General features: G+C 35.0%; 1 protein-coding gene across 2 annotated transcripts in view; it reads left to right on the top strand.

Moving 5' to 3' along the window:
* Positions 1-21,542, top strand: part of CNTLN (centlein) — a 319,886-nt gene that overhangs the window by 258,477 nt on the left and 39,867 nt on the right. For both annotated transcript variants that reach the window (XM_043890767.1, XM_043890768.1), the window contains one exon: positions 20,031-20,222. In XM_043890767.1, the coding sequence (XP_043746702.1) occupies positions 20,031-20,222 (192 nt within the window). The remainder of the gene's footprint in view (positions 1-20,030; positions 20,223-21,542) is intronic.

Here is a 21,542-nt window from a genome sequence, read left to right as displayed (position 1 = left end):
GGGTTAGGAGTATTTAGATTATATTTAAAAACATGAGACTGAATGGGATCACCTAGGGAATGAAGGTAGATTAAAGAAGAGAAGAGGTGCCCTGAGCCTTCCAACCCTTAGAGTTTGGGTAGATGAGGAAAATCCAAGAGCAGAGAGACCAGTTAATTAGAAAGAAAACCAAGAGAAAGATGGATCCAAGAAGCCAAGTGATAAAAGTATTTCGAGACATGTACAACCACTTGTGTCAAATTCTGCTGATTAGGATGAGTCCATGTGAAGAACTGAGAAATGAGAAAAGGAGAATTATTGAAGAATATAAATAAATGTGCATGTATTTTAGTTATTTCAATGAGTTTTCCTATTAGGAGGATCAGAAAGCTTATGAAAATACAACTTACTTCAAAATAAGTAATGTAAAAATTGATAATTCAGCACTTTTAAGGAAAAGCTGACAAAAAGTCATTAAGGATATACACTATTTGAACAAAGCAATAAAAAGCCTTTACAAAAAATGATCATGTAACTAGGCCACAACACAGCTCTCCACACTTTTCATAAACTTGATACCATATTAAAAATGTTGTCTAACAGATAAAATCAATTTAAAAAGTCAAGTTTAAAAATTCTGATGCAAACTTATGGACACATTTCTGAATAATTAAGGGACAAAGAAAAAAGTAAAATGAATATTGAGAAAATACTCCAGATTAAATGATAATGAAGTAATACATAGTGTAACATAGAATATGGGCCAATTGGTACTCAGATGGAAATATAATACCTTTAAATACCTTTAAAGAAGATTCTTGAGAGTCCCTTGGACTTCATAAAGATCAAACCAGTCAATCTTAAAAGGAAATCAACCCTGAATAGTCATTGGGAGGACTGATACTGAAGCTCCAATACTTTAGCCACCTGATGCAAAGAGCTGACTCGTTGGTTAAGACCCTGATGCTGGGGAAAATTAAAGGTAAAAGAAGAAGAGGGCAACAGAGGATGATATTTAGATAGTATCACTGACTCAATGGGCATGAATTTGAGCAAATTCCGGAGAGGTTGAAGGACAGGGAAGCCTAGCATGCTGCAGTCCATGGGGTCTAAAAGAATCGGTTACAGCTGAACAAGTGAACAACAGCAACAATCCAGTGGATTATCACCCAGCAATGAAAAGGAATGAAGTAATAACATGTGCTGCAACATGAGATGAACTTTGAAAACAGGTTAAATAGGAGAAATAGTTACAAAGACCACATACAGTAATGTTTCATTTATGAGATGTCCAGAAAAGGCAACATCTATAGAGAGAGAATTTAGATGAGTGATTGTATAGGCCTTGGATGGGAAGGAAGTGTCTGCGAATGGGCATGAGGTTTCTTTCTGGTATGGATGATGGAAATGTTCTATTACTCTGTGGTGACAGTTGCACAAGTCCATAAACATACTAAAAGTCATTCAACCATACATTTAATGAATGAATGAATTTTATGGAATGTAAAGTATACCTTAATAAAGTTGTTAATAAAAAAAGTAATACTACATTATGAATGCTTAGGTGAGATTGAGATTTGAGTTTCCTATCTAAGTTCTACCAGGCACACAGTTTTCCAAAGAGCAGAAAAAGGAGAAGCAACTGCCTCCTCATTTTATGAGGGTAACATAACTTTGACAATACAAGATAAAAAAATGTTAGAAATGGAAATTAATATAAACATAGTTATAGCACTGATTTCCAAACCCTTGGTAAATTTAATCAAAGAATATATTTTTAAAAATCATGAATAAACCAGGAAATCCTAGAAATTTAAAGTTTCATTAGAAAATTTATCCATGTAATTTACCACTATAACAAAGAAGGGAAGAAAATATGTTAAATTTGCAGAATCTAGGGTGACATCAACAAGATAGCAGAATAGGAAGTACCAGATCTTTTCCTACAGAGACACCATTTCAACAATACTCAGACCAGTTCCTTTTATGAGAAATCCAGAAACCAGTCAAGAGGCACCTGCACCCCTGACAAGTGCATAGCCAGATGCACTGAAGTTGCTTGTGAAATTTGTGGCACTGTTTTGATATAGTCCTACACTTTGGCACACCACCTTGTAATCTGGGAGAAACTCCCCGTTCCCAGCTTCTCCCCATGGAGGGAAAGAATATACTGGACCTTAAGCCTGTCTGAGGAACTGGCTTCTTTCTCAGCTGTCTGAAGGCACTGATGGGACCTGCCGTAGTATAGATACCTGGGGGTCACTGAAGAACCTAAAGAAACTGGATGGCATCCTGCTGTTCCAGAGGAGCCATGTCACAGCAGACGGAAGGTGATATAGCTCAGTTGCTTCTCCCTCAGAGAGGAGTGGAGTGTGTGTCCAGGGCTCTGGCTTTTTAGTGGCTTCCTGAGGGACGAGTATCTGTTTAGCCCAGTTTGGGACACTGATAGAATTGGGCGTTTTCTAGGTACATCCCTGGGTGCTGCTGAGAACAAAAAAGAGCTAGGTGGCATGATGCTATTCCTAAGGACCTCAGTACAGAAGACAGACAGCGGAGGGAGCAAGAATTTATCAGCTCCTGAAAAAAAATCCTTTATATTAGAAATCTACACACATGCATTGGGAGAGGTCACATCCCCAGAAAAGGTCACATCCCAGTCTAGCTGGACTGATTGATGAAGACCTTTCCTTATGCAAAGCCAGTTCATAAAGACCAGAAGAGATGTGTAGTTCTTCAAGTTTAGTTACAACAACACAAACTTACAAGGAACACAAGGAGACAGTAAATGGCCCAATCAGAAGAACAAAATAAATCTTCAGAAATTGACCCTAAAGAAACAGAGGTATATTAATTGTCTGACAAACATTTAAAATAACCATCATAAAGATGTTCAATGAGCTCAAAAAAATCATTCATGAACAAAATGAGAATTTCAGCAAGAGATGTGTATGTGTGAAAGTTACTCAGTCTCAGTCTTTGTTGTCCGACTCTTTGCGATCTCATGGATTATACAGTCCATGGAATTCTCCAGGCCAGAGTACTGGAATGGGTAGCCTTTCCTTTCTCCAGGGGATCTTCCCAACCCAGGGATCAAACCCAGGTTTCCCACATTGCAGGCGGATTCTTTACCAGCTGAGCCACAAGGGATAGAAAATGTTTATTCAAAAAAATTTTTTTTCCCAATTATTTTTATTAGTTGGAGGCTAATTACTTTACAATATTGTAGTGGTTTTTGCCATACATTGACATGAATCAGCCATGGATTTACATGTGTTTCCCATCCTGAACCTGAACATTCCCACCTCCCTCCCCATATTAAAAAAAAAAGAAAGAAATGTTGGAGCTGAAGAATACAATAATCGTACTGAAAATTCACCAGAAGGGTTCAACATCAGACTTCATAAGTGGAACATAGACTCAGTGAAATAAAAGACAGGTCATTTGAAATTACCCAAGACGGGAGTAAATTAAATGAAAAAGAGTAAAGAAAGTCTGAGGGACTTATTGGATATATCTAGTGGACCAATACCGTGGGAGTTCCAGAAGGAGAAGAGAGAAAGAACGAGGCAGAAAGCTTATTTAAGGAAATAATGGCCAAAAGAAAAAATTGCCATCAAGGAATACTATATCTGGTAAAAGACCCCTTCAAAAATGAAGGAAAAATAAAGACTTTCCCAGACAAAAGCCAAGGGAGTTCATCACCACTAGATCTGACTTACAAGAAATGCTCAAAGGAGTCCTTGAATTTGAAATGAAAAGATGCTAAACAGCAATATTAAAACATGAAATTATAAAGCTCACTTACTTGGTAAAGGAGAATATATAGGCTATATAGATGAATACAGAATACTGTGATACTATATTCTGCATATAATACTGTGATACTTTAACAGTGTGTAATCACTTTTAGTGCTGGCATAGAGTTTAAAAGACGAACGTATGTGAACTATGACTTAAAAATATGTTATTGGACAGACAATATAAAAAGATGTAATCTATAACATCAATAACATAAAATGTTTGGGAAGGAGAAGTTAAAGAATACAGATTTATTTAGAAGTCAAGTTTAATTGATGTTCACTCAAGTTATCAGCTTAAAATGGTTTGTTGTATATGATATTTTATGTAAGCCTCATGGTAACCACAAAGAAAATACCTATAGAAGATACATGAAGGGAAATGAAACAGAATCAAAGCTCATTATTATAAAAATAAACAAATTACAAAAGAAGATAAGAGAGAAAAAGAGGGACAAAAAGAGCTGTTAAGATAGACAGTAAACAAAATGGAAATAGTAAGTACTTTCTTATCAATAATAACTTTAAATGTAATTGAATTTACATTTATTTCTAAATCAAAAGACAAGGAGTGGCTTAAACAGATTTTTTAAAAAAGCAAAATTCAACTGTACTATACTCAAATTTGTTAAAGTAGATCTCATGTTATATGATTTTTTCACAATTAAAAAAATGCAGATAGTCTTTTGATACAATTAAATACCTGTTTATGGTGAAATTCTCTTAATAAACTAGGAATAACTGAGAACTTTCTTACTCTGTTAATTATCTCCCTAAATCTTGAAACAATCATCATACTTAATGGTGGAATTTATAAGAATTCTTTTTAAAACCAGGAAGAAGACATTTATGCCTACTGTGACTGGTCATCTTAAACATTGTGCTGGAGGGCACAGACAACACATTAAGAAAAAGAAATGGAAGTTTAAACTATTAGAAATGAAGAAAAAAAATTTTATTTGTTCCAAATACTATGCTTATCTGCATAGAATCTCAAGACAAATTAATAGCAGATTTCATCTAGATTCATTTCAGTTCAGTTCAGTTGCTCAGTCGTGTCCAACTCTTTGGGACCCCATGGTTGCTAGATATAAAATCAATATATGCTAAGAAGATGCAATTTCTATTTACCAATATTCAACAAAATATGCTATTTTTAAAAAGAAATATATAAGTTATAGCAGGAATTATATGTATCCAGAAAGAGAAGATGGAACCCAAATTCAGAGATGTTAAAATGTAAAAAAGGAATGTCTTAAAATCACTGTATGTCTTTTGGAAATACATTTGTTTAAAAATATAAAGAAATGTCAGGGAATTATAAACACCAAAAATGTTCAGGATAATTTTTATTTCCGGTGAGACAGATGAAATAAGATCATGACCGTCAATTCTGTTGGAAATACATTGCCTTTGTTGAGTGATTGATAAAGGGATATTTGTTTTGAATATTTGAAATATTTCATAAAAAATGAAAAAAGAAATCTATTGATGTGATTATCCCAGAAAAAGACACTGGGAGTGGAACAGATCTTTGTAGCAAGATAATAAGTTTGTGGGAGTATGAGCAGAGGAGAAATTAGAGAAGGAAAAGGTGGGAGAGTACAGTCAAGCAGAAAGGAAGGGGAAATTTTCAACTAGATAAAGAGAAGCATTGGTTGACAATGTCAGATGCCATAGAGGAATAGAAAATAGGACAGCTGAGAAGAGGGTGTTGGACTTTTTAAAGAAGGCTTTATACTAGCAGGACTCTTGATAGCAAGTAATAGAAACTGAACTCAAACTAACATTGAGGGGGAGGCAGGGGGCGGGGGGCAGGGAAGCTTACAAAATCAAAGGATGGACTTGGGAAGAATAACTTTAACTGGAACCAGATACTGATGTCTTTAAGGTTTCTCTTTATCTCACGTGTCTGCCTCTCAGACCAGCATTCTCCATGTGGCCCTGGCCATGGGTACTGTCTCTGTGGTAACATCCTTAGAGCCTAGACCCAGAGGAAGGAAAGGGATTTTTCTTTCTCATGTTTCAGTCTTCCCTCGATTTAAACAGTTTATAAATTTCTGAGAGTACCGGAAAAAATACTTTGTTTATTGTATATTTTTAGTTAGGATATATAATTCATTTCATTATATGCATATTTTTTATCTACATGAATAATTGACGGGAAGTTTGAAAGTTACACAGGATACAGAGCAGTTTTGTTGGGCAGAACCAATATACACATTGCAGCCCATCTGATGTTCCTGACTCACCCATTTCATTGCCAATCATTGTGGCACTCAGAAATGCCCAGTTTGAAAAATATATATCTAAGTAGTATGCACTCTTTGTGAACCACTGATTCAGAAGGAAAGCAGAGAAACCAGCTTAATGAATAAAAATGAAAAGAACTCCAGACTACCCTCTTCCTAAAGATCTATATAAATCATAACATTTCACTTAGCACAACTGACTGAGTCAGGTAAATTATTGAGTGACTACTCTGTTAGGTCAAGCTCTCCTACTTGAAAGAATATGATGAACAGAAGATAATTCTAAATAGAAAAATGAAATGAAGTATGGTGGGAGAAGTTCCTATGTGAAATTTTTGTGTTAAAGTTTATTAAGTAAAACCAATAAGAAATATACTATGTAATTTAGTCTAAGTCCATGATTTGTAAATCTTTTTTTCTCCTTTAAAAGAAACTTCTACTCTATGTCATGAAAGGTTTTTTTTTACCTTTTTAATATATATTTCCACATATATTAATTTTTAATGAAAAGATTCCATTTTAAGTGATATCAATAATCTTTTATAGTATCAGATCCAGAGATGACAAAAACCGTTCTTATAAAGAAATATCCTGTTTTTACTCTCTAGAATCTTGTGAAGCTTGCAGTGGAAATAGAGAAAAGCATTATTAACTTGTTTCCCTTGAGAATCTTAGTAGGCCATACTTATAAATGTAATCACGATCAAATGAAAACTTAGTACTGCTGCTGTTGAGTTTGTAATAAGTTGTAGTGTGTTTTAACTATCCCAACTGGCTTTAATCCAAGTAATTTGTTTGCAGAGCTTAGATGTAGTACAACTCAGGAAAGACATGTGGTAACTATTGACCCTATCAGTAAAAAATTTCATTTTCTAAGTAGTAAGATTTTGTTCATATTTAGTATATATTTAAGAAATGTATTACTCATTTAAATATATAAATGTGGAGCTAGAAATGATGATCTTTGGGTTTATTACCCAGAAAGCTGGTAATATTTCATTTAGATTAGTGTGATAATGCATGAGTCATATGAATTGAGTCCTATATAATTTAAATAAACATAATGTTTATTTACATGCATTTTAGAAGGCTTATGAATATGTCTTATAAAATATGAATTCCAGAAATATATCAGTCTATTATAAATTTTAGAAGTCAAAAATTTTTTGAAGAAATACTAATACTTTTCTTCTGAAGTCTATATGAGAGTTAAGTATTACGAGCAATTTTTAATTGTGTAGGCTATGACTTCCATTTACTAACAATACTATATATGTGGGCATTAGTTTTCTCAGACCAGTTCGCGAAGGCCTTTTTGTGCAATAAAACACAGTACATTAAAAAGCAGTATCATTCCACTAGGATGGAAAAAGCAATCAAATAAAAGTGTTGAAATCTGTTGCTTAGGAAAACCATATTTAATTGGGGAAAATGAGGCAGACTTCATGAGACTTCTGCAGATATTCTAGAAATTGGTCACCTCTGTTCCTGATAACTCAATCACTATTTGTAACTTCACTTGAAATTTTATGACTGTTCTTTATGTAAATACAGATAAATTATTAATATCACCCTGGAACATCAACTGTTAGTTTTGGTGATTTGGCATGTTTATTTCTTTTTTCTTCATTGTTTTAGTGGTTCAGTTTGGGTGAACTGAACCCCAACTTTTGCTCCAGCCCCTATACAACCTAAGTAACTGAAAAAAAGTGTTGATAAAAGGGGTAGAGGAAAAATAGAATTTAAGAGGATATATGTATATATTATAGTACCTGTGAGGAATAGACATTCCTGTGTTGAATTACCTGAGTTTAAGCAGTAGAAAGCAAGAGAAGGGGGATTAAAAAGAGGGATTTAGAAAGACATTGTTCAGTTTCTCTTTTGGCATATCAGATGGTACTGCCAATTTTCTCTCATTACCATTGGGGACGGAAATCAGAATGGGAACGCATTGCAACTTGATGATCATCAGTAAGCATGCCATGTGTAGATCAGATATATGGAGGACTGAAACTGAACTTAAAACATTACCATATGAACACTGAGAAATTTTTATGCTAGTAAAAATCATGAATTATTTTGGTTCCAAATATCTGTCTCCCTAATGGTAAGAATTCCACCTGCCAGTGCAGGAATACCAGAGACACAGCTTTGATCCCTGGGTCAGGAATATCCCTTGAAGTAGAAATGGCAACCCACTCCAATATTCTTACCTAGAAAATTGAATGGACAGACGAGCCTGGCAGGCTACAGTTCTTGGGGTAACAAAGAGTCGGACGTGACTGAGCAACTGAGCACACACGCACATGTAAGTTTTAAGGGCACTTTTGTTTTCGTAACTACAATAGGTGATTTGAAATAATAGCAGAGCTACAGTTGAGCAATTCTTGCTATAAATAAACCAAATATTGATTGTTTTTCCAGTAATACTTAAAAGTTAGTTGTATTAGTTAATTTTTCGAGTTTCCTATATAATGCTTTTTTGCTGATTCTTTTTCTGTAGCTGCAAAAACAGAAGTGTAAGTGATGAGGTTTAACGTCAGTCCAGTTAAAATCTATCAACTTTGTTATTCAGATTATTTTGAAAACACTATATTGCTAGTATCACATAGGTTAATAATTATTGTAAATGCCTGGAATGTCAAAACTATTAATACAGATTAAAAGATACATGTTAAATGTTTTTAGTACTGGGGTTATTTTAAAAATTAAACATTAGTAAGCTATTTAAACAATTTGACATTTGAAATAATAGTTTTGATTTGAAAATAGTTGAAAATAGATTTGAAAATAGTTGATTTCCATTTTGAGAAATAATATTCAGGTGTGTTTACAATATAATTATTGGACATCATCTGGAACTTACATTACAAAGCATAAGGGCGTTGAATTCATTTTACTCCTTGTAAATGTTACTGAGAGTAGCGTATCTCTTGTCCATATTCAGATATCCATATTTCTTTGATAGAATCTAATTTGAGCACAAGACAGATTGGCATTTTCAGTACTATAAAAAACTGCTTTGTTAATTGCAAACCATATTTAGTATGACCTTATAACAAAGTAGCACCATAAGTGTCATGTTTTGTCTTTAATGTGCACACTGGAGCTGGGTTCATCTGTACTAGACAACTGCACTTCATGAAAAGAGATTCTTTTCTTGATAGGCAATTAGCAGTAATTAGGAAGATTCACCTCAATAAGATGTCAACATGCGATTGTTTAAAAAAGTTGAATGTCAGTGACTTACAAAGAAAGTTCTTCTGACACACAGGTGTGGCATGTGAAACATGAAATGTTAATTTAACTTTTCTGCTTATTATTCATGCACAATATTATTTTGTCATTCAGATGCTACACTAACAGAGTGTAAAGGCTGTTAAAATAGTGCTGCTAGAATAAAGAGAGGATTAATCTACCATTGGCCAATTAGCCAAAGGGTACTTAATGGTCTCTAAAGGCTACTGAAGTCTAACTACTAGCAAAAGCATTGGTAAAAAGTCCTCTATATTACCTTCATTTGCTTGACATTTGGTGAAACATACTGTAGGCTTTTAATAATTAAACTTGTCAGAAAATAGTTTGTAAATGAATGATGTTGTAACTAAGTATATTTTTCATAAGAAAATTTTGTTGCATAAATAAATCCACCTCTGCCTGAGATCTTTGTTTTTTGTTTTTGTTGTTTTGGTTGGTAGTTTTTAATGTTTAATTCTTTTTCTTGAGGTTCTTAAGTATCATAACAAAGGAAAATTCATGTTTTAAGTTAAAACACTTGTTACTAACTTGAAAGAGTTATTAATCTGAACTATTTCTCTTTCTAGATAAGTACTTGTATGGAAAATATTTTGCTAGTGACCTAGAAACTCATGTAGTGTTCTTTGTAACTCATATAATGTTTTAATTAAGTGACTGTGCTTTTAGTTTTATACATGAATGACACGCAGAATTTTATTTCTTTCAGTTTTATTATTTACAAAACAAAAATATTCCCAATGAAAGAATATTAACACTATCCACAGGAGGGAGAAATATCATAAGATCGTGGCGACTTTCTAAGACAATCTGGCACATAAAATTTACATGGATGTTTTGCAACTAGAGTTTTCTCTTCAGTATTTTTTGCTTTAGTTCTGGTAACAAAATCCTTGGTATAATTTCTTAAGATCATAATATAGGATTTAAAAATTGCTGCCTGTACTTAAGTGTGAGCCAGAAAAATCTGATTGTGATATATAAATGAACTTATGTATTCAGTGTGAAATAATTTCATTCAATATTCTGTCCTATGCAAAATTCAAGATTAAAGATTTTGGTGAAGTAATGGGAAACAGACCATTCCCATTTAATAATTGCTTACCCTGCTTGGACCATCAAGGCATTTGAGTTTTGAAAGAAGGAAAAAAAAAAAATAAATAAAGAGACTCCACTATTATTATAAGTGGGAACTAACCCTCACTCACTCTGGTTATTTATTGACCTTTTCTAACATTTGATGTCTCACCTTTGTCCCAGCATGGACTGGAAAGAATCCTTCTGCCACCAACTATTTCCTTCACATGCTTCCCAGAATTCCTGCTCCTGTGACCCTGACATTCACCCTCGTGAATGGGTTGGGTTTTCTAGCATTTCCATGTGTCTACTTTTCAGATCCCACTACCCTAACCAAAATTATTTTCAAATGTTTAAATGCTTCATTATTTTAAGTTTCTAATCCAGTGGTGAAAAATATATGTGGAGAACTGAATAATGTTTTTTTAATGCTATAGGGTTGTTACTATCCAGAAAAAAAAAAAAAAAGAGTCAGAATCAGCCTAAAAAAAGAAATGAAGAGCTGTACCATATCCTGTTCCTTTACTCTGCTGCTCCTCAACTAGTTAAATACTCAAAATGCATTATCTTTACACAACTAGTATCATGTTGAATATTTTATTCTTTGGAGACAGCAAGATAAGAGAGTATCTAAAGATATATTGTTTTGGGGACTGATTAGGGAAATGATTCTTTCTGATTTGATTTTTTTCTAAAACCCTTTTTCTCTTTTTACTCTAACTATACTATATTTTCCATGGGCCGTGTTTTATTTTTTCTGATAATTCATTCTTGAACTTTAAAATGTTTACTGAGGCTCCCTGTTGGAGAAGAGACCCTCCATCTCATCAACTGCCTAGAGTTTACTCAGCAGTGGTCAGGCAGATGCCTTCTCTAGAGTAAAAGTCGGAAAGCAGGATGGTTGTAGATCTAGCCTTGGCCTTTAATGTTATACCTATCTTCCAGGAAATATTTGACAAAACAAATCAAGAGATATACATGGAAGGAAACTGGCTGTAACTCACATTTACCAGACAGGATTTGAAGACAGCAGCAGTTCCCTTAGCTCCCCGATTTGTTTCTCCGTATTACTTACTGTAGTCTATTGTGATATATTTCTCAGTTATAGACTGATAACTATCCAAAGGCAAGGATTAAAACTTTTTTTATTTATTATAGAAAACACAGAGCTAATAACAGTGCCTACTGCATAACATGTGTAAAAAGAATGAATCATAGATATTTAATCAGGTCCTGAATCTAGATATTATCTAGCAAAATCTTCCAGAAAATAGCAAGTTGGGGCCCAAAATAAAAGTCATGAATGAACTCCCATGTAAAGAATAAAGGAGAGTATATCCAGGGAGCCTTATCTACCCTGTTCATGGGATTACTGTTTGAGAGCAGCAAAAGAAAACAAGCCTCTTTTTGCTTGGCAGTTAAGCTACAAAATGCAGATCTAGAATAGGCAATTTATATTTCTGTCTGAGAAGCTGGAACAATTTTTGGAGCAATTAAAAAACACAAAACACAAATTTATAGATGAGGAAAAAAATAAAACTGAGTGAGGGTATTATATAAACTATCAATATACAATGTAGGTTCAGGACACTTGCTTAAGGGAAGGCAGGGTGGCAATAAGGGAAAAAGGAATCCGTTCAAGAAATGGGGTGCATTTAAAAACAAAATGGGATTCGTACTAATTTTCCATACTATGTAACAAATTACCATGGATTTAGCAGCTTAGAAACAACATACACTCAGTTTCCATGGTCAGGAATCTGGCACAGGTTCGTTGATCATCTGCTCAGAGTATCAACAAGGTTGATTCATTGTGTCAGCCAGGCTGCTTTTCTTTCTGGAGTTCAGGGTTTTCTTCCAAGCTTCTGTGTTTGTTGGAAAATATTAGCTCCTTCTGGTTGTAGGACTGAAGTCCCTATTTTCTTGATTGAGGACCATTTTCATCACCTGTCGTCTTCCTTAGGTCCTTACCTTATGGGCCAATCTGTAGTCCTCTCAAAACATGGTGACTTACTTCTTCAAGGCCATCAGGAGATTCTCTCTGACCTTTTTTTAAAGGGCTCACCTGGTTATTCAGGACCAGTCAGGATAATCTTGCTTTTGATTAACTCAAAGTCATGTGACTAGGGACCATAATTTACATCTACAGAAACCTTTTGCATATAACATAATGCAAACAGTGTAATCCTGCAAGGGACAGTCTCTCATATTCACAGGTGCAAATCACAAAAGTAGGGGTTGGCCATTTGGGGGTCATCCACGAATTCTGTCAGGACTCTACCACAGTGCTCATTACTGAATAATGAATTCTCTAATATATTCATGTTTCTTCTTACAGTTGCTTAGAGAGTGCTTTTGTTTTTAAAGACTTCTGCATCTTCAGTATTATATTTAAATAAATAACATAACTAGTGTCTCATTTTGAACTTTTATAGTATTAACTTCTATTTTATAACCTTTGGTTAATATACTTGACTACACATAAATCAATAAAAATCTCAGTATTATTCTCATTGATTTAGATACAAACTTTAGATACAAACTCTCTCAATTTAGATACAAACTTTTAAAAAATTGTAGAGGAATTGCACTGCTGGAGAAATAAAAAGTCAGAATAATGCATCTGCTTTAAATTGGCTTGTATCCTAGAAAGGAATCTTAAATTAGGAAAAAATAACACTTCAGTTCAGTTCAGTTCAGTCGCTCAGTCGTGTCCAACTCTTTGCGACCCCATGGACTGCAGCATGCCAGCCTCCCTGCCCATCACCAACTCCTGGAGTTTACTCAAATTCCTCTCCATGGAGTCAGTGATGCCATCCAAACATCTCATCCTCTGTCATCTCCTTCTCCTCCTGCCTTCAGTCTTTCCCAACAGCAGGTCTTTTCAAATGAGTCAGTTCTTCTCATCAGGTGGCCAAAGAATTGGAGTTTCAGCTTCAACATCAGTCCTTCCAAAGAACACTCAGGACTCATCTCTTTTAGGATGGACTGGTTGGATCTCCTTGCAGTCCAAGGGACTCTCAAGAGTCTTCCCCAACACCACAGTTCAAAAGAATCAATTCTTCGGTGCTCAGGTTTCTTTATGGTCCAACTCTCACATCCATACATGACTACTGGAAAAACCATAGCTTTGACTAGACGGACCTTTGTTAGCAAAGTAATGTCTCTGCTTTTTAATATGCTGTCTAGGTTGGTCATAACTTTCCTTCCAAGGAGTAAACATCTTTTAATTTACTTAAGACAAAAAAAGGTTTCTTCCATGAGAGGAATTATAGAATTATTTGATATGTGTATATGTGTGTCTGTGTACATGTATATAGCAAACTTGTTATTAACTCAGGTTCTCAGCTTTTAGGACACTTAGACTGTACAATAGCGTTTCCCAGAAGATAATAGTGCTAACAATAAAAATATAAACGTAAAATATAACAAGTGAGCAAAAACAAGACTAGGAGCTGACTGTGGCTCAGACCATGAACTCGTTATTGCAAAATTCAGACTTAAATTGAAGAAAGTAGGGAAAACCACAAGACCATTCAGGTATGACCTAAATCAAATCCCTTGCGATCACACAGTGGAAGTGGCAGACAGATTCAAGGGATTAGATCTGATAGAACTGTGGATGGAGGTTCGTGACATTGTATAGGAGGCAGTGATCAAAGCATCCCCAAGAAAAAGAAATGCGAGAAGGCAAAATGGCTGTCTGAGGAGGCCATACAAATAGCTGAGAAAAGAAGTGAAAGGCAAAGGAGAAAAGAAAAGATATACCTATTTGAATGCAGAGTTCCAGAGAATAGCAAGGATAGATAAGGAAGCCTTCCTCTGATCAATGCAAAGAAATAGAGGAAAACAATAGAATGGGAAAGACTAGAGATCTCTTCAAGAAAATCAGAGATACCAAGGGAACATTTCATGCAAAGATGGGCTTAATAAAGGACAGAATTGGTATGGACCTAACAGAAGCAGAAGATTCTCAGAAGGGGTGCCAAGAATACACAGAACTATTCAATAAAGATCTTCATGACCCAGATAACCACGATGGTATGATCACTCACCTAGAGTCAGACATCTTGGAATGTAAAGTCGAGTGGGCCTTAGGAAGCATCACTATGAACAAAGCTAGTGGAGGTGATGGAATTCCAGTTCAGCTATTTCAAATCCTAAAAGATGATGCTGTGAAAGTGCTGCACTCAATATGCCAGCAAATTTGGAAAACTGAGCAGTGGCCACAGGCCTGGAAAAGGTCAGTTTTCATTCCAATCCCAAAGAAAGGCAATGCCAAAGAATGTTCAAACTACCTCACAACTGCACTCATCTCACAGACTAGCAAAGTAATGCTCAAAATTCTCCAAGCCAGGCGTCCACAGTACATGAACTGTTAACTCCCAGATGTTCAAGCTGGATTTAGAAAAGGCAGAGGAACCAGAGATCAAATTGCACATCTGTTGGATCATCAAAAAAGCAAGAGAGTTCCAGAAAAACATCTACTTCTGCTTTATTGACTATGCCAAAGCCTTTGGATGTGTGGATCGCAACAAACTGGAAAATCTTCAAGAGATGGGAATACCAGACCACCTGGCGTTCCTCCTAAGAAATCTGTATGCAGGTCAAGAAGCAACAGTTAGAACTGGACATGGAACAACAGACTGGTTCCAAATCGGGAAAGGAATACATCAAGGCTGTATATTGTCACTCTATTTTAACTTATAAGCAGAGTACATCATGTGAAATGCATGGCTGGAGGAAGCACAAGCTGGAATCAAGATTGCCAGGAGAAATATCAATAACCTCAGATATGCAGATGATACCACCCTCATGGCAGAAAGTGAAGAGGAACTAAAGAGCCTCTTGATGAAAGTGAAGGAGGAGAATGAAGAAGTTGGCTTAAAGTTCAACATTCAGAAATCTAAGATCATGGCATCCGGTCCCATCACATCATGGTAAATAGGTGGGGAAACAGTGGAAACAGTAAAAGACTATTTTTGGTGGGTTCCAGAATCACTGCAGATGGTGATTGCAGCCATGAAATTAAAAGATGCTTATTCCTTGGAAGGAAAGTTATGACCAACCCAGACAGCATATTAAAAAGCAGAGACATTACTTTGCTAACAAAGGTCCATCTAGTCAAACCTATGGTTTTTCCAGTAGTCAGGTATGGCTGTGAGAGTTGGACTATAAAGAAGGCTGAGCGCCAAAGAATTGATGCTTTTGAACTGTGGTGTTGGAGAAGACTCTTGAGAGTCCCTTGGCCTGCAAGGAGATCCAACCAGTCGATCCTAAAGGAAATCAGTCCTGAATATTCATTGGAAGCACTGATGCTGCAGCTGAAACTCCAATACTTTGGCACCTGATGCGAAGAACTGACTCATTAGAAAAGATCCTGATGCTGGGAAAGATTACAGGTGGGAGGAGAAAGGGACGACAGAGGATGAGATGGTTGGATGGCATCACTGACTCGATGGACTGGAGTTTGAGTAAACTCTGGGAGATGGTGATGGATGGGAGGCCCTACATGCCGCAGTCCATGAGGTTGCAAAGAGTCGGACACAACTGAGCGACTGAACTGAACTGGTCATAGATTAAAAAAAAAAAAAATCTGCCCTCAAAATTACTTTTACTAGGTAAGCAAGCATCATCTGTTTTTAAGTAGGGAAACGAAATCAAGTGCTTGCTCAGGGTCACTCAGTAAGTGTCACCAATGTCACGGGTAAGCAGTATATCCCAAATTTGAATCCAGAAATTACAACTCTTCCATGGTTTTAGTATTATTTATGATTTTAATGTGATATGACTTAATTATTTTAAAATCTTGATTAGAGGTGGAAAGGTAATATAGAAATAGGAGTCATGCTTCTGATAAAAAGAGAAAAATCGTGATTTTAAGGGTCATTTTAATTTATTGGTAGATTTTACAGCACAATCACTTTCTAACAAGGTCACCACAACAGTCTCACATTCCAAACCAAGTATAAATAAAAGAAAGTTATTCTTTATGCTTCTCGACTCTATAAAATTTCTCAAATAAGGAACAGAATTCTTAAACTGAGAATAGTCATTATTACTTGTCCAAAATGCGAATGGATAATCAGGATTCCAAGCTGATAGAATATTATGATTTGTGTATTTCCTCTATTTCAACAGGTGCTGTGTAGCATTTCTAAGCATATATAATTAATATTGAAAATATGTTCTAAAGATTGTAGATTTAAAATAGTTTAATGAAAGCAAGATTTATATTTTAATAACAGGTCATTTGTTTTATTGTCTCCATAATTTCAGTGTTTCTTTGTTTACTATATTTTTATACCATTGAAGTTAAAATCTACATATACATATCTTTTAAAGAAATACATTTATTGCCTTGGTCTTTGCTCAACAAAGGATATATTTATGAAGTTAGGATTTGCCACTGTGGAAAGAATATATCTAATTGCATACAAGTTTAACAAATAAGAGAAGCCACTAGGAAGAAAATTGATTCATCAAAATTTAGTCTTCAGTGTTTCTTGAAATTCCACCTGGGATTGTAGCCATGAGTTATGTATTACCAAATGAAACTCTCAAAAATTCTAATTTAGATGCAAAGCACTAACTTTAGGATTGACAAATGTTCTGTTGCATACTATTTAAGTAAAAGTATGGCTCAACAGTAAAGAATCCTCCTGTCAGTGCAGGAGACGCAGGTTCTATCCCTGGATGCAAAAGATGCCCTGGAGAAGGAAATGGCAACTCACTCCAGTATTCTTGCTTGGAGAATCTCATGGACAGAGGAGCCTAGTGGGCTACAGTTCAGGGCATAACAGATTCAGACATGATTGAGCAACTTGGCACCCAGTATTCTTGCCTGGAGAATTCCATGGATAAAGGAGCCTGGCAGGCTATAATATAGTCCATGGGGTGGCAAAGAGTTGGACACGACTTAGTGACTAAACAACAAATATCACATTGCTAATAAAAATGTATTTTAATTTGTATAGTAATAAGATAATAGTATTGTATAGCACATGGAACTCTGCTCAATATCATGTAGCAGCCTGGCTGGGAGTGGGGTTTGGTGGAGAAGGATACACATATGTGTATGGCTGAGTCCCTTCGCCGTTCACCTGAAACTGTCACAGCATTGTTATCAGCTATACCCCAATACAAAATAAGAAGTTCAGAAGCAAAAAACAGAAATATTATAAATAAAAGATGAAATCAATATGCGCCTTTATAGTACCATCTGTGTTACAAAAAGGTAGGCTTGAATTTTTGAAATCTTTCTTCTGTTTCTTAGTATATAGAAGGCATAGCTTTTAGATACCATATTGGGGTTGGGGGTGGATACATAGGTGAACAAACGCATAGTCCTCTCTCAAGGCTTTACTTGGGTTCATGGTTGAGGAACAGGCACATGCTATGGGAGCTAAGAAAATGAAGAAGCTACTTGGTTGAAAAAAAAGGAAGAAAGCTGCAGAGAAGGCTTCAGAAAGGAGGAAATACTTTACACATGAGAGATTTCAGCAGAGGAAATACCATGTGTAGAGTCATCGAAGTAGAAATGGCTGAAAGCTTTGGGGAAGAGTAGGTAAGTTTGACTGCAAGTGATGTCTGACTGAAACACAAATAGTAGGTAAATCTGACAGAGCTTTATAATAACCACAAATATCTCAGCTTTAGTCTTTTGAGCTGAGGAACCTCTGAAGAGTTTTGAATAAGAGAATCACAGGTCAGTGCTGTTTTGGGAAGTTGCATAAAAGATGGTTTGAACGTAGAGAAAAGTTGCCTGTAGGGCTATTGGAATGGTCTTAGTGGGATAATAAGTCTTCGTTTTTAAGAAAGTTGCAGAAGGAAATGAGTATGAGAAACATCATATCATTTATAGAACCTGACAATTGATTGGACACAGAGCATTAATGAACATGATAACCAGGAAGATTTTCAGATTTAGGGAAATTATGAGTTTGCTTTTAGATGTTAAGTAGTTGTTACCTTTGGGACAATCAAGGAGTGAATATTTCCTGAAAATCTAAAAAAACACCCTTTTAGATCATAGGTTGAAATAGAGCCAAAGAAACAGATTTTTAACATCAGAACACACTTCTTACTTCACAAAAACATAGTTTAATCTCAAATATATCAAGCCCTAGTTCTGAATTCATGATCTGAAATATTCTTATTTTATAGTATACACATGAACACAGACATACATATGAAATTATAGATTTATTGGTATTCTTTTAGAGATTGTGTTTAAACATAGTGTTAATGCTTAAATAACTTATGTCCCATATATATATGGCTGTGTGTTAGCAGATCTTTTACTGTTTTAATTAGAATTCTTAACAAAGAAAGATTTTTTCTCCCTCTGAGAGATTTAAGCAATTTTGTCTAATTGTTCCTTATGTTAAACTACCATATTATAAGCTTCTTTGGAATAATAAAATAGTAGTGCAGTTATCCTCTTAAGGATCTCTAGGTTGTTATGCCATTACAGCTTGGTGGCATTCTGCTGACTACAGATTGGTAAATGAGAGGGGATAACATTAAGATGGTTTCTTTTACACTGTTTCATAAAAGCATTACCAGTATGTCATTTAGTAAAATGTTTATGTTATTAAAAATTCAAATATAAGGAATTCAATATAGTCTACCTCAGCATTACAAAGAGGACTTGTCAACTATCAATCAAGTGCATAAAACAGAGCGAATTCATTTGTATGCTATTTATTTGAACTAAATCTCTAATAAGCCTCTTCCACTAATTGGACTTAACATTTATGTTGCTAAATGAGAAGCATTTTGGCTGCTATATAGGGTGGTAAGACTTACCCAATGGAATAAACAACTAACATCTGTTATCCTGTCCTGCTCCAGCTTGGCTTTTACAAGTTAAGGATATCAGCCCTGAAGACAAGGTTATCAAATATGTGAATCTCTGGCATACCCGCATTTATATGAAGGCAAAGAAATAGCACATCATGAGTAAAGACCAGCTAACCAAAAGATACTGAGTACAGCTAGTCTATTTTCTCTTAACCTTTAAAAGCCTTACAATCTTAAGCAAAAACTAGTGGAAATTAAAATCTCTATAAAATAACTTTTTATAATTAGTGTCACTTTTTTGGTTAGCATTTCCCTACCTATACAAATTGATGCTGCTAGTTGTTCTGTTCAGTTGCAAAGTTGTGTCTGACCCTTTGCGACCCCATGAACTGCAGCATGCCAGGCCTTCTTGTCCATCACCAACTCCCAGAGTTTACCCAAATTCATGTCCATTGAGTTGGTGATGCCATCTAACCATCTTATCCTCTGTCGTCCCCTTATCCTCCTGCCTTCAATCTTTCCCAACATCATGGTTTTTCCAAATGAGTCAGTTCTTCGCATCAGGTGGCCAAAGAATTGGAGTTTCAGCTTCAACATCAGTCCTTCCAAAGAACACCCAGGACTGATCTCCTTTAGGATGGACTGGTTGGATCTCCTTGCAGTTCAAGGGACTTTCAAGAGTCTTCTCCAACACCACAGTTCAAAAGCATCAATTCTTTGGTGCTCAGCTTTCTTTATAACCCAACTCTTACATCCATACATGACTACTGGAAAAACCATAGCCTTGACTAGACAGACCTTTGTTGACATGATAGTTAACTGTAATTGCTTTTATAACAAATTTATACTTATTTTCTTTAAAAAGAAGCTAAATTCAGATTTGGCTGAGCTTCGAAAAGAAAAAGAAGATTTACTAAAGACAGTAGAATCTTCATCTGAAATCACATGTTTGACTGAAGAAATTGCCCGGGTAACAGTTCCACGGATACAGATTACATCACTTGGCCCTTCAAGGAGCATGGATTTGGAAATGAAGCAATTGCAGTGTAAACTAAAGGTGATTATAAATTTTATTAAAGATGAAAGCATGTATTAAGTTATTTAAAGATATGTTTAAAGATATCCTTAAAGAATATTTTAAGGATATCACTAAAGAATCCTTAAAGATATGTTTCTGTCAATTCTAATTTAACTTTACTAATAAAGGTAAATTATGGTATAAATAATCCTTAAATTATTAATACTACACTTAACCTCATCTTTCTATTTTAGCGTGGTAGATTCTTATCTGGTAATTCATAATACTATTCTCTGAAAAAAATGACAAGACACTATGAGATCCTAACTTAGGAGATGATGGAAACTGGCCATTGCCATTTATTCCACTATTCAATTCCTCTCTGCCTGCCACTGAACAGAATTATTTTCAAACATGTAATGTATCAACATAAATAGATTTGCTTTCCTGTACATATTTGCTACTATTTTAATTTGGTGGTTCTTTGTTGGAGATGGGGAATTAGAGGAAAAGAGAGGAAGCACAGAGCAAAGGTGAGTTGGTTTAATAGATTTCAACAAGTTAAACCGGAGAGTGAGAATAAAAAGCAGTGTTCCTTTTGTTTATAAAGAATTATGCCTGGAAAATCCCACGGACAGAGGAGCCTGATAGGCTACAGTCCATATGGTCGCAAAGAGTCAGACATGACTCAGCGACTTCACTTCATGTCTTAAGTCCAGGTGAAACTGTCAGCAACTAAAAAGTAAGATTGGCCTTATGCTAAAGAGAAATATCTTGTAAGCAATCAGATTTGTGAGTTTTAATTGGAAAGTTTACTTTCATGCTTCTTAAAACATGCTCATTTATTCCTCACATATTAATTATTTTCTTCAGTGGGATTGCTCGCTGGAAGCTAAATGTATGTGGGACCATAGCTATAATGAGAGTTACTGGAAAGAAAATTCTGGTTGAAAATGCACAGAATATAATAGTAATAACCATGACTGTTATGAGAGTATTAGGGTATAGAATTGTCCGATAGACTCTTGATTTCAATCCAAAATATTATATGTGTTCTCTCTAATAATAACATCTTTAAATGAAGGATTACTAGTAAGATAAACTAGGATAAAGTTTAAAAATAAGTTCTTGTACTATTGCTTGAAAATATTTTGCTTTATTATTAATAATCAGGTTAAACAATTGGTTTAATTTAGATGCTTATTAAAAATCATTTTTTCAGAGAGCTATTGTGTACAGAACTTGCTTTAATAACTACATTTTATAAGTTTTAACTATCTTACATAATAGAAATGAAAAAAAAATAATTGTGCAAGTTTGGGACTATATATCTTCTCTTAAAATGTGTTTCTGACCGAT

The sequence above is a fragment of the Cervus elaphus genome, chromosome 29 (assembly GCF_910594005.1).
Source record: "Cervus elaphus chromosome 29, mCerEla1.1, whole genome shotgun sequence".
Taxonomy (NCBI): Eukaryota; Metazoa; Chordata; class Mammalia; order Artiodactyla; family Cervidae; genus Cervus; species Cervus elaphus.
This window is presented reverse-complemented; position numbering and strand designations above follow the sequence as displayed.